The sequence below is a fragment of the Artibeus jamaicensis genome, unplaced genomic scaffold (assembly GCF_021234435.1).
Source record: "Artibeus jamaicensis isolate MK-2021 breed Jamaican fruit bat unplaced genomic scaffold, CSHL_Jam_final scaffold_1283, whole genome shotgun sequence".
Taxonomy (NCBI): domain Eukaryota; kingdom Metazoa; phylum Chordata; class Mammalia; order Chiroptera; family Phyllostomidae; genus Artibeus; species Artibeus jamaicensis.
The window spans coordinates 17,802,293-17,814,575 of record NW_026522028.1 but is presented as its reverse complement, the minus strand read 5'-3'; the positions used below and the strand labels follow the sequence as shown (position 1 = coordinate 17,814,575).

At 42.4% G+C, this 12,283-nt stretch overlaps 1 protein-coding gene across 1 annotated transcript; it reads left to right on the top strand.

Annotated features, from left to right (window-relative positions):
- Positions 1-4,363: 4,363 nt before the first annotated feature.
- On the top strand, positions 4,364-7,450 carry LOC119058311 (sal-like protein 4). The gene has a single exon (XM_037157442.2). It carries the CDS (start codon positions 4,364-4,366, stop codon positions 7,448-7,450), a length of 3,087 nt encoding a protein of 1,028 aa, XP_037013337.2.
- Positions 7,451-12,283: the final 4,833 nt, after the last annotated feature.

Genomic DNA, 12,283 nt, shown 5'->3' with positions numbered 1-12,283 from the left:
TTCACAGGCCCGTGCTCAATCCACTTAGCTACACCAGCCAGGGGCTGATGTTTTCTTTAGCTGTGTAAAAACTTTTTATTTAATTTGATGTAGTCCCACTTGTTTATTCTTTTCTTTACATCCCTTGCTCCATGGGACATATCAGTGAAAATATTGCTGTGTGGAATATCTGAGATTTTCCTGTTTCTGTTCTCCTCTAGGACTTTTATGGTGTCACGACTTATATTTAAGTCTTTTATCCATCTTGAGTTTATATTTGTGTATGATGTAAGTTGGTGGTCAAATTTCATTTTTTTTTTTGCATGTAGCTGTCCAGATTTCCCAATACCATTTGTTAAAGAGGCTACTTTTACTCCATTTTAAGCTATTGTCTCCTTTGTCGAATATTAATTGACCACAGAGACTTGGGTTTATTTCTGGGCTCTCTGTTCTGTTCCATTGATCTATGTATCTGTTCTTAAGCCAGTACCAGACTGTTTTGATTACAGTGGCCTTACAATATAGTTTGATATCAGGTATTGTGATCCCTTCTGCTTTGTTATTCTTTCACAAAATTACTGAGGCTATTCAGGGTCATTTATGGTTCCATATAAATTTTTGAAATTTGTATATCTGTGAAATATGTCACTGGTACTTTAATAGGGATTGCATCGAATCTGCAAATTGCTTTGGGTAGTATGGACGTTTTGATGATGTTAATTCTTCCAATCTATGAACAAGGTACATGCTTCCATTTGTTTGTGTCTTCCTTAATTTTTTTTCTTCAGTATTGTGTAGTTTTCTGAGTACAGGTCTTTAACCTCCTTGGTTAGGTTTATTTCTAGATACTTTATTTTTCTTGTTGTTATGGCAAATGGGACTTTTTTCTATATCTCTTATAATTTGAAGTGAATCTGAAACAATATAATTTCACTCATAAATACTTTACATGATATCTTTATAAGGACTCTTCCCTTTACACTTAACCATTAGAATGTCATCACAGTAATTACTATAACAGAATATCTAGCCAGTGTTCAAATTTCCATTTGCATCGTAAGTGCCATACATTTGTTTTAGTTTGTTTGAATGAGGACCCAAACAAGATCCACAGATTATGATTAAATTATTACATCAAAAACCTCTTTCCATGTAAAGATTCCTTGTTATTATCTTCTTCCTTGGAATTTATTTGTTGAAGAAAATTTGTCTTGGAAACAGTCCCTCTGTCTGGTTTTGGCTGCTTGCTTCTCTGTGGTGGTATCGAAAATGTTCTGTCTTCTGCATTTCCTGCCCATTGATAGTCCTGTTTACAGTTCTACTGTCCTGTATTGTGGCCACTGGCCATATGTGGTTGTTAAGCACTTGAGATGTGACTAATGGCAAAAACTCTCTCCTTGACTAAACCTGAGTCAACCTCCTCTTACTCTGAATTGTTCTGACTAGGTTCTGGCACTGGGCTTTGTCCTTGACCTGCTTAATTCAGTTATAGCAAGAATCCTTCTGGGTTAGTTTAGTGAAAATCTCCCACTCTTAGTATCTGGTCAAATATCTCATCCCCTACCCTCAATGTCTTCTCCTCCTCCTGGCCTAACTTCAGTTGAGTTAATCCTAGAGAACTCCCTCTAGCCTTGATGTTTCATCTTAGTAATTTTTCATCTACTGTTCCCCACTCTGTTCCTTGGCTATAAATCTCCATTTGTCCCTGTATTTGCAATTGAGCCTAATCTGTCTCCCCTGCTGCAAAACCCTTGTGTAGTAGTAAGCCCTTTACTGAATAAAGTCTACCTTAACCATCTTTAACAGGTATATGAATAATTATTTTCTTTAACACTAGCTGAACTTGAGATGTACTGTAAATATAAAATATGTACCAGTTTTCTAAGACTTAGTACAAAAAGAAATGCAAACTATCCCATTTATAATTTTATATTTATTTCATGTTGACGTGATATTTTAGATATATTGGATTAAGTAAATGTTAGTAAAATTAATTTTACATGTTTATATTTAGTTGCTTTTACTATGGCAACTAGAAGGTACATAATTATATACTGGCTTGCTTGGACAGTGCTGATTGAGAGACTTGATGAAATTGAGGTTTGCTTTTTTGGCAGTTGTACTTCACAGGTAGCATTGTGTATGACTAGTCAGAAGCACATAACATCTGACTCTTTTTTTGAAAAAGAGTTTACTTATTTATTTTTAGAAGGAGGGAAAGGGAGGAAGAAAGAAAGGGAGAGAAACATCAATGTGAGAAAGAAACATCCATTGGTTGCCTCTCAGAGTCGCCCTGACCTGGGGACAGAACCCGAAACCTAGGCATGTGCCCTGACTGGGAATTGAACCAGCAACCATTCACTTTGCAGGGCGACACCCAACCAACTGAACCACACCAGCCAGGGCTGTCTGACTCTCTTTGTTTATTAGCAACCATTGATGATCAATGTTCACTAGGGGCTGCAAAATGATGTTATTTTAATTTTGTCATTTCTATTGTAATTCTATTTCATGTACTATTTGGTTCACTGGTAGTACAGCTTGATAAGGAAGGCAAGGTCAATGTTTGCTTTTTTTCTCTTTATTAATTCTCAAAATTATCAGTTGGCTCACTGGCTATTGATAGACTTTAAAAATATTTAAGAGTGCTTATTTTTATGTGCTCGTTAGAATGATTTACAAAGCTTACATATGAATGAAGATGCAGGTTTTTAAGCAAAATTGAATACTATCTGCTCACAAACTGGGATAATAAATGGCTGTAGTCTTCAAGAATGTCAAGGTCATGAAGACTAAGGAACTGCTTCAGATGAAAGGAGGGTAAAGAGAAGTGACAAATATAACATCTGTTCTTGAACTGGATCTGGATTAGGAAAAAAAAGTTTTTTTCTCCTTTTACTATTAAGAACATTAATGGGATAATTAATGACAATTGAGTAAAATTTGTAGATTAGATGATAATTACTTTCCTGATTTTGACAATTATATACAATGGTTATATAAGAGAATATCCTAATTTTAGGAAATGTACACTGAAGTATTCAGGGGTAAAGGGATATTATGCATACAACTTATTCATAAGAAATATATATCTAGGAAGGGGGTTGGGGGGAGGGAAGATAGAGAGAGAGAGTGGAAGCAAACATGGAAACCTTTGGTTAGTCTAGGTGAAATGTATACAGGAATTTTTTGTACTAGTTTTGCTATTTTCTGTCAATCTAAAATTACTGGAACAAGTTAATAAACTAAAGTAATGCTTATGAATTTTAGAAACCCTGTCTGTTCTCATTAGAAGGTTATAAATACAGGGTCTGGCAGAAGTAAAGCCTACTTGAATATGGTTGGTAGAGTAATAATATGGGTGTAATCATTTATAGTTTTAATTTGAACATTTCACCTAAAATGTCATATGATGTGCCTGAGTGTGATATTGTTATGTTACAGAATTATATCCTTATGATTTGGCAAGAAAAGATTTTCTAAAAGGGAGGTGTTATTTGTGCTGAACACTGTAGATAAGCATCAATTTGAACTGAAAACCAGTGCACTTGGCAAATTTGAATTGAGTCTGTGAAGAACAAGACAATAGTTGGGAACCAGTTCTGTGAAGAGTTATGTGGTAGTTTAACATGTATTCATAAATTCTTTAACATTCCTTTCAAGAACTGGAGGTCAAATCTCCTCTGGAGTATGAGTTGGGCTTAGTGACTTGCTTCTAACAAATAGAATGTGGCAGAAGTGGTGTGTCTCTTCTGAGACTCCATCATAAAAGACAGTGTGTTTGCGGAAGCACTGTCTTGGATCACTAGTTCTGTACCTTGTCCTGAAGCCACTCAGGTAGCCTTGGGAGAAGCCTGCATAAGGAGGACCTGGGGCCTTTTGCCAACAGCCCTGTGAGAGTGCCATCTTGGACATCTAGTAACTAGCTGGGCTCCTAGAAAAAAGAATAAAGAAATGAGTGAAAATGTAAAATAAGACATGAAGTTGAGATAAAATCATATCATGAAAAAAGGTTTAAACTAGGAGGAGATTTAGAGTCAAAGGCAAACATAAGCCTTTTATGAGAGGAGATTCTGAAAGGATACTTGGCCCTTGTGTTTCTAGTACTTCCCAGGTAATTCTGTCTCCTCCTTTAATTTAATCAATCATTTATTGAGCACCAAATGATTAAGACATTCTCCTTTTTTCTCAAAATGCTATCTGGAAACATCCTTGACTGTGAAAACAGTTTTTTTCCCCCCATGTGATTGTCCTTACTTCTTTTGTGTCTCTGGTTCTATATTTGAGAAGCAATTTTATTATTTAAAATTTATCTCCAACTCCAGGAATTTGTGGCGGAGTGGGTAAATAACTGCAGCTTTCCTGGCGCCCAGAGATTTGCACCATGCCAAGGCTCAAGCAGGTGAAACCACAACACATCAACCTGGAGAAAGACCAGGGAGAGCAACAGCCACAGCAGCAGGTCCCAGAGTTTACACATGTAGCCCCAGCAGTGCCTGTGGCAGGGGAGCTGGGTGCTCCAACGAACTATGTAGGTACTGGTGATGAGATGAATGGGGACCAAGTGATGGTAAAGAGGCCTCATTGGGAGGAGACTCACATCTGTGAGAAATGTTGTGGAGAGTTCTTTAGCTCCTCCGAGTTCTTAGAACATAAGAAAAATTGCACTGAATGTCTACCTGTCTTCATCATGAATGACAGTGAGAGACTAGTGCCTTTGGAAGATTCCTCTGGGGCTGTGCTGAGCCACCAGCCACAGAGTTCAAGCAGTAAGGACAGTTACAGGGAGGATGGTGGTAGCTCAGGGGACATGAAGGAGAAGCCAGGGATGAAGTCTGTTCTATACTTAAAGAAGGAGACTACCTTGCCCTCCCTACCCCAAGACTTAAGCTGTTTACCCAAAGGCAATGTGACCAACACTAATGTGATTCTTCAAGCAATACCAGGCACCAGGGTGGCGGTGAGCCAGAGGAGTGCGAATGCACCGCCTTCCCCCCTGCCTGTTGCCGACAGCGTCCCATCGGTCCTGGAGCAGATCTTCTGTCTGCAGCAGCAGCAGCTACAGCAGATTCAGATGATTGAGCAGATCCGCATCCAGATGGACACGTGGGCCACTGATCCCCTCCACTCTGGCATGGTGGGAGCTGACAACCTTAACACCTCAGGCAACCGTGTGTTTCAGCCGGTTTCTGCAGCAGTGGCTTCGCCCAGTCAGAAAGCTGGAAGCCAAGGATTGCCATTGGACACCTTGAAACAAGCCAAGCTACCTCACACGAACATCCCTTCCACCACCAGCTCTGTGTCCCCAGCACTGACGTCCTCCGCCCTGAGGCTGGATGGGCCGAGGGTGCTCCCTGGCCACCTTCCAGGTACTTTGCTACCTGAGACCCCGAGCTCTGTGGTCTCCCAGAGCCCTTTCCGCACTGCACCAATAGATCTGTCCAAGAAAAGGAAAGCGAAGCCACCCAACACATTCCTGGTGCGTATGAAACCCAAAAATCGGCCTGTCTTCTATGAGCATGTGTGTAAGTACTGTGGCAAGGTTTTTGATACTGATAGCTCCTTGCAGATCCACCTCTCTTCTCATACTGGAAAGAGACTCTTTGCATGCTCTATCTGTGGTCACTGGTTCACCACTGAAGGCAAACTGAAGACACACTTTTATCAGCATCTCCAGGCGAAGGCAACCCCCCAGGTGTCTGCTGAGTTCCCCAACAACATGGCGACAGGGAGTGGTGCTCGCTGTGCACGCTCTGTACCTGTCCCTGTAGATGAATCTAGTGTCTCTTTAGACTGCAGACCTGTCCCGGTACCAGGGACCCCCAATGTAGGGCTACCTCAGAATTTCTCTTTGGTGAGTAATCCCAAGGACCTAAAGTGTGGCCCACTGGCCAAAGACCTGCATCCTAGACCTTCTCCAGAAAGTGGGGATGGATCCATGTACTCTGGGGCGGGGCCAAGCCATAATTTCCCGAGGGTTGGTAGTTTCCAAGGGACAGGAAGACCTGAGCTGGGGTCACAGACCCTGAAGTTGCAGCAGATGGTGAAGAATGTTGACAAGGCCTCTACTGACCCCAATGAATGTGCCATTTGCCACCGTGCCTTTAGCTGCCAAAGCTCCCTCAGATTGCATTATCGCACCCACACTAGGGAGAGGCCATTCCGGTGTAGAATCTGTGACCGAGCCTTCTCCACCAAAGGCAGCCTGAAGACACACTTAGGGGTTCACCAAACCAACACCTGTGTAAAGACGCAGTATTCGTGCCCCATCTGCCAGAAGAAGTTCACCAATGCGGTCATGTTGCAGCAGCACATCCGGATGCACACGAGCGGTCAGATTCCCAACACGCCCCTGCCAGAGAATCCCTGTGTCTCTGCAGGTCCTGAGCTGATGGTAATCAGTGAGAGTAGCAGCACAAGCACCGTCTGTCACAATGACATCGAATGCATTGATGTAGACAAAGTCGGCTCCCAGGATGCCCCCAGCAGCTCCTCGAAGGTCCCTGTGCCTCTTTCCAGCATCCACTTGGCATCACCCGCAGTAGAATTTACCATGGTGACCCCCTCTAATGCCCCAGGAAAGGTGAGCTCTGCTCCTGTGGTCCTGCAGCAGCAGAGCAGCAGGGGAAAGGGTTCAGTGAAAAGTGGTGGCTCGATCGACTCATCCTCAGTGACGGGAAGCCTGCAGTATCAGAGCCCAAGTCCAGACGTCCTGAAGATCACATCTTTTCAAGATAGTCAAGCAGAAAGCATCAAGTTTAAGTCTCCTGATGCTGGTGGCAAAACAGAGAGGTTGGAGAACAGCCTCACCGAGATGGAAGGTTCAAGCATTCTCCCATCTGACCGAGCCCAACCAGCCCATGCCAAAATTAAAGTTAGTGGTGCATTTGGATCCTCAGTTATGTCCCCAGGCATGACATCTTTGTTAATGGCCCAACGAGGCCAACAGGGCAAGCAATATGGCTGCACATGGTACAGGGAGAACCAGTCATCAGCCAGTGCTCTTCAGATTTGTGAGCAGACACACACTGAGAGGAAGCCTTTTGTGTGTAACATATGTGGACAAGGTTTCACCACCAAAAGCAAGCTGCAGGTCCACTATATGACTCATGGTACTAACAATAGCTCTGCACACTGTGGGAGGAAGCAGGCAGTAGGGAACACCACGGATCTGTTAGGAGCAGATGGAAAGAAGCTCCCCGAGATGTCTCCCCAAGCAATCACGGTCCCTTCAGTGAGCATGGGTCCTGTTATGGGGAACCAGTACGCTAACATGCCCAATGAGGGCCTGGCCAGGAAGACCAACAAGATCTCAGTGATCAAGATTGTAGGCATTTCTACTCCCCCAGCCTCCCTGGGGGCCAGCTCCCTTGGCAGTAGCACCACTGTCTCCAAGAAAGATTCACCACGTTCCCAAACACCAGTTCCCTCACTTACTGGAGGAAAACAAGGTAGCGGTCAGCTAAACTAAAGGACAGCCCATTCAAAACGAGAAGTGCAGAGTGACTGCTCTAGGACCAGACATTTTTTGAACCCATCTCCTCCTGCTTGTTTTTTTTTTACCGATGTGCAAATGATGTTTACAGTTGTGACCACCTCAGGCAAGTCCTAGAGTCAGTGTTGGTATGCTATTTTGCAAAAACACCACCACCACAAGATCATACACTGTTTTTGTTTTTTTTTATTTTGAGAAATGGTTCTTGCAGAGTAGCTTTGTTACTTGTGACAAATCTATACATAAAACCTTTGTACAAGTTGAAGAAACGGAAGGATGTGTTTCTTATCAGAGGTCCACATACTAATTTTAATAAAAATTTCCTTGGTGTAACTTATGCCAAGTAATTATGAAGATTCCCCCCTCCCCTGCAACCTTAGAATTGCATAAAGTCTACGAAGTTGGAACAGGCAAGTCCTGTGTATGAAAATTTTAATTTACTTCATTTGTTTTTAACTTTTATTGCCTTAATATCTCTCTTTGTATTTTATGACCACTAAATTGTTCCTAGTTTCTGTCTTAAACCTAAGAGTTGATGTATTGGTGGGAGCAGCTGGATGTTTAACATGTTTTTGCTATTTTAATAACTTTTTGTGTGTGTAATATTAAGCAGGTAACGAAATATTGCTCTAGTGGTTTAATGAGGAGGAAGAAGGAAAGACTCTAATTCCTGGGTGGTGGAGTTTTTCCCACTCCATGTGGAAATGTAGATCAAGACTCTGCTCAAAAGTTTGTCTCCAAGTTACTGCACCTGACTTTTGTATCAAAAAAAGTTTTTTCCCCAAGTTGTGCCTTGCCTTCTAGAATTGTAAGTGAACACTGTAATAGTACCTGTTCACACTGTGAAGTGGATATTGTTACAGAGGATACACCAGAGGCAATAAATAAATAAATAAATAAATAAATAAATTAAAAAAACGTATCTCCAGAGAAAATTTATACACCTGGGAGAGAAGTGCTATGTGATAGAACATACTGCTGTGGATGTAAATCAGTTAACTGGAATTGTGATTTATGTACCTGTACTCTTGTGTGGGTTGCCATACCTTCAAAGAAGTGATAATATGTATTTCTGGCCTTGCAAGGCCGAGACTCAGATCCTAGATGACCCAGTAGCCACATCAACCCGGTCAAAGTAGAAAACAAAAGTGGAAACAAAGCAGGAAACAAAAATGAGGAATGAGCCCACACCCCATATTTATCATAAAAGGATTCTGTTTACAGTGCTGGAAAAGTGGTTTTTGTGTCTTGAGTGTGAGACTATATATACTCTACTGAAATCACTTAAGTATTTACAGATCAACTGTGCCACTCATGGTTTTTCTATGCAATGTGAGCCATATTACTCTCTGATGTAAAAACGTGGCTCAAGTTGAGTTCTCTGGGAGCAGAAATTGAAGTGGGGATTTGTGTGTAAGTGCTGTGTTGAGGGACAGGTCTCAGGCAAAGGGAAGTGAGGGAAATCCAGTGGGGCTGAGGAAGGAGCTAAGTAAGGATATAGTCTCAGCTGGAGCCTCAGCCTGACCCCACAGGGCTCTCTGGAGCAAGATTTGTACCACAGAGCAAAGGATGGCTTTTTCTCCTTATTGTCAGCAAGCCATTGGCTATGGGCTGCTCTGTGGGGACTTCGGAGGTATAACCTCGCCGAAGTGGCTCCAGGTTGGCTGAGAGGAAGTCTTTAAAGAAAGGACCAGCTGTGAGCCATTAGCAGAGAACACTCACTGGTGGATATGTTGCCTCATGACAGGAATCTTGGCAGTGAACTAACGGTGTCTACAATAGGTCTGAAATTTTTATGTGGTCATTGTGTCAGAATCTGGCTAGATGTTCCCCAAATCCATTTCTTCTTTCTGGATATAAAGCTTGACTACATTGCCCAGACTCCCTTGCAGTTTGGTATGACCACATGACTCAGCTCTAACCAATAGAAATGAAGAGAAGTGATGCGTACCACTTCTGGCCCTGGCCCATAAAACACCCTGTGACAGCAGTCTCCATGCACCCTTTCTTGCCAGCTCTGCTGAGCTCCCTTTTTATGACTGTCAGGTGCAGAGCATCTAGTGGAGGGCTTTGAGGTCTCAGGGGTTGGAGGTAGTGTCTGAATGAACAACCCCTCCCTGACCCTTGGTGGACTGTGCCATGAGCAAGAAACAAATCATTATTATATGTTTGTTTCAGTAGTTAGCCCACTCTGAGTCATTTAGTGCACCTCACATTTTTCAGAAACACGAATGGCTTTTGAGAATTTGATTTTCAGAATTTTATCAATTTAATAATTCATGCTCAAATTTGTGATGACTGAGGTGCTGCATAACTAAAGATTTTTTTCTTATTCCTTGAAACAGAAGAGAGCTCTGAAGTATCGGTGACTTTATGGGCAACTTAAAAAAGCACCATGAAAATGGCTGGGGTAATTATTATCCAAAATACTGTTCAGGGAAACAAAGCAGGAAGCTGCCTTCCCAAGGTTAGACAGCTTGCTATTGTTAACAAGTAGTGAGAATTGTTGGCTCCAGTTTGTCTGACATAACTGTTGGACTTTCCCAGTGCACAGAAAGCTTTTAACATTTCTGCTCAGCCATTTCCAGGGCTACCAAAGGTTTCATTCCATGGAGAGAGGTCAGCTGTCTGATAACTTACATAAGAGACCAGCAGGGCTGCTGAGAACAAGCTGTTTGTTGCTTGAGAACAGCCACCTTGTCTGTTTGTCAAGCTTTTGCTTCAGAGGATGGAGTTGGTATAGGAAAGAAGAGGACATATTCTCTCCTACCTACTCCCTCCCTGCCACACACACATGGGTGGATACAGTATATAATTGCACCAATGTTCAAAACTGGTTTTATAGGAGACAGTAACTCTTGTCCCAGCCTGCTGTCCCTCACCTATCTCTTCCCTGCCACCAAGTCTCTGGGGCTTCTCCGTCTCCAGTGATCCTACCTCTTGGTGGTGTCCTTTGCCTCTACAGTTCCACCCATCCATCTTGGGCCCCCTTCATCAAACCTTTCTGGTTGAGCTGTGGCCCATGAATTTTCTCTCTTTTGTCTTCTCTAAATTCCCGCAGCACTTAGCCCAGGGTACACAATTTAGCACTTAATTATATACCGTTTTTTATTGTTTGTTTTTATTTGTTGTGTTAGTTTTATCTTTTCCAGTATGGCTGCAGACTCCTTCAAAGCAACACATCTTGTTTTTTTTAAATCCCCCACAATATTCCTGGAGGGTTATTCCTGTTATGTCAGTAAGTATTGATTGATGGATTGATAGGCACAGATGTGAGACTTTCTACCCATCTCTGCAGTATCTGGTGCTTAAGAAAATCTGTCAAATATATTAAACTGAACTGAGTAGTGGGGATCAGCTCTGAATCTACTATTTAGTTGGGCAAATCACACCATCTCTGCATCCATTTTCTCATCTGCAACATTGAGATAAAAATGTTTCTGTGAGGCCCAAAGGAGGTAATGTAGCTTTGGACTACCAAATGTTAGGGGTCACCGTACCTCACATTTCTTTTCTCAGGAGTTGCAGGAGAAAGTAGGGTTTGGCATTTATTCCAAGGAGTGGGTCCCCTTTTTAACCTCTGTTAGAATGGTGGGCCATTCTTAGGAAAGCCTGAGTATAATTGGGAAGGTAGGAAGAGAATAAACATGATTTCTTGGCTTCCAGTTTTCCTGAGAAGGTATTACAGTTGTGAAAAATACAATAGTGGTAAGATCTTGAAATGGAAATTCCCCAGCTAAGTCTTTGTCTCTCTTAACTTACCGATTCTTCCTGTACACTTGGCCCAAGCCTACCGCTGTCTTAATTCTCTCCTGGTATGTCTGAAGCAAAATGTCATGTAAGGAAAACTTAGTGAAGAGATTAAAAATGACTGCTTTTGGAGTGGATTCTGTCCTCTATTTTATTTCTTTAGATCCCAAAAGGGAAATATTACTTTGGCTATCATTTATAAATTTACATAATTTTCTTTCTCTTCTTATGGTATCTTCTCTTTCAACCATCTGCTGATGTTTTTTTTTTCTTTTCCTGTCCTTGGTCCTTATTTTAGTTGACCAAAATACCAAAGTATATATCATGGATGCTATTTTTTTGAGATGTTGTTTGTTTTCTGGTTTTAATTAAAGCAAAACTATTTTGGATGAAAGTTTTATATATCCTTTAAATCAAATTCTGAAACATGTTTTTTATTAGTGCATAACCCTGGACTGATTTTTTTCTTTGGATTAGTGTTTCCCAGTGAAGCTTCATGCATATACACGTGCAGTTCTTCCCAGGGCCTTTTACACTCCTATTACTCTAGTATTTAACGAATGTCGTTCTTTTTCAAGGCTCAACTCCAGGTTTGAGCCATCGCTCAGGAAGTGGCCTAACCCTGTTGCCATCCTGCGCACTATTGGGAGTCACTGGGGCTCCATTCGTATGGACATCTAGATCTTCCAGCTTTCCAGGAGTTAAACAATACTGTGGTGGAAAAAGGGAAACCTAATTTCCCATGCGTCGTTTCTTTTCTGTGAAGGGAAGGGCGTGCGTTTGGCAGGACACCTGCTCCAGCATCCTAGGGAGAAAACACCATGGCCTTCCCTGCCTCCTGAAAAGCGCCATTCACCATGTGGGTCCCCTTCCAAGCACCAGGGCAGGCAGCCAAGGATGTCCCTCCTGTGCCGGGTGGAGACTGAACGTTAGGGTCCCTGCCCACTTCGGCCAGGCTGTGGGGCGGTGCAGGTGACCCTGGGCGGGGCTGGAGGAGCGCCTGAGACGCGCTGGAGGCGTGCTGGAGTTAGTTACCAGGTGAGGCGCGGGCGGGGCAGC

Coding starts and splice junctions, on each gene's coding strand:
- LOC119058311 (XM_037157442.2), top strand. CDS start 4,364: ATGCCAAGGCTCAAGCAGGTGAAACCACAACACATCAACCTGGAGAAA.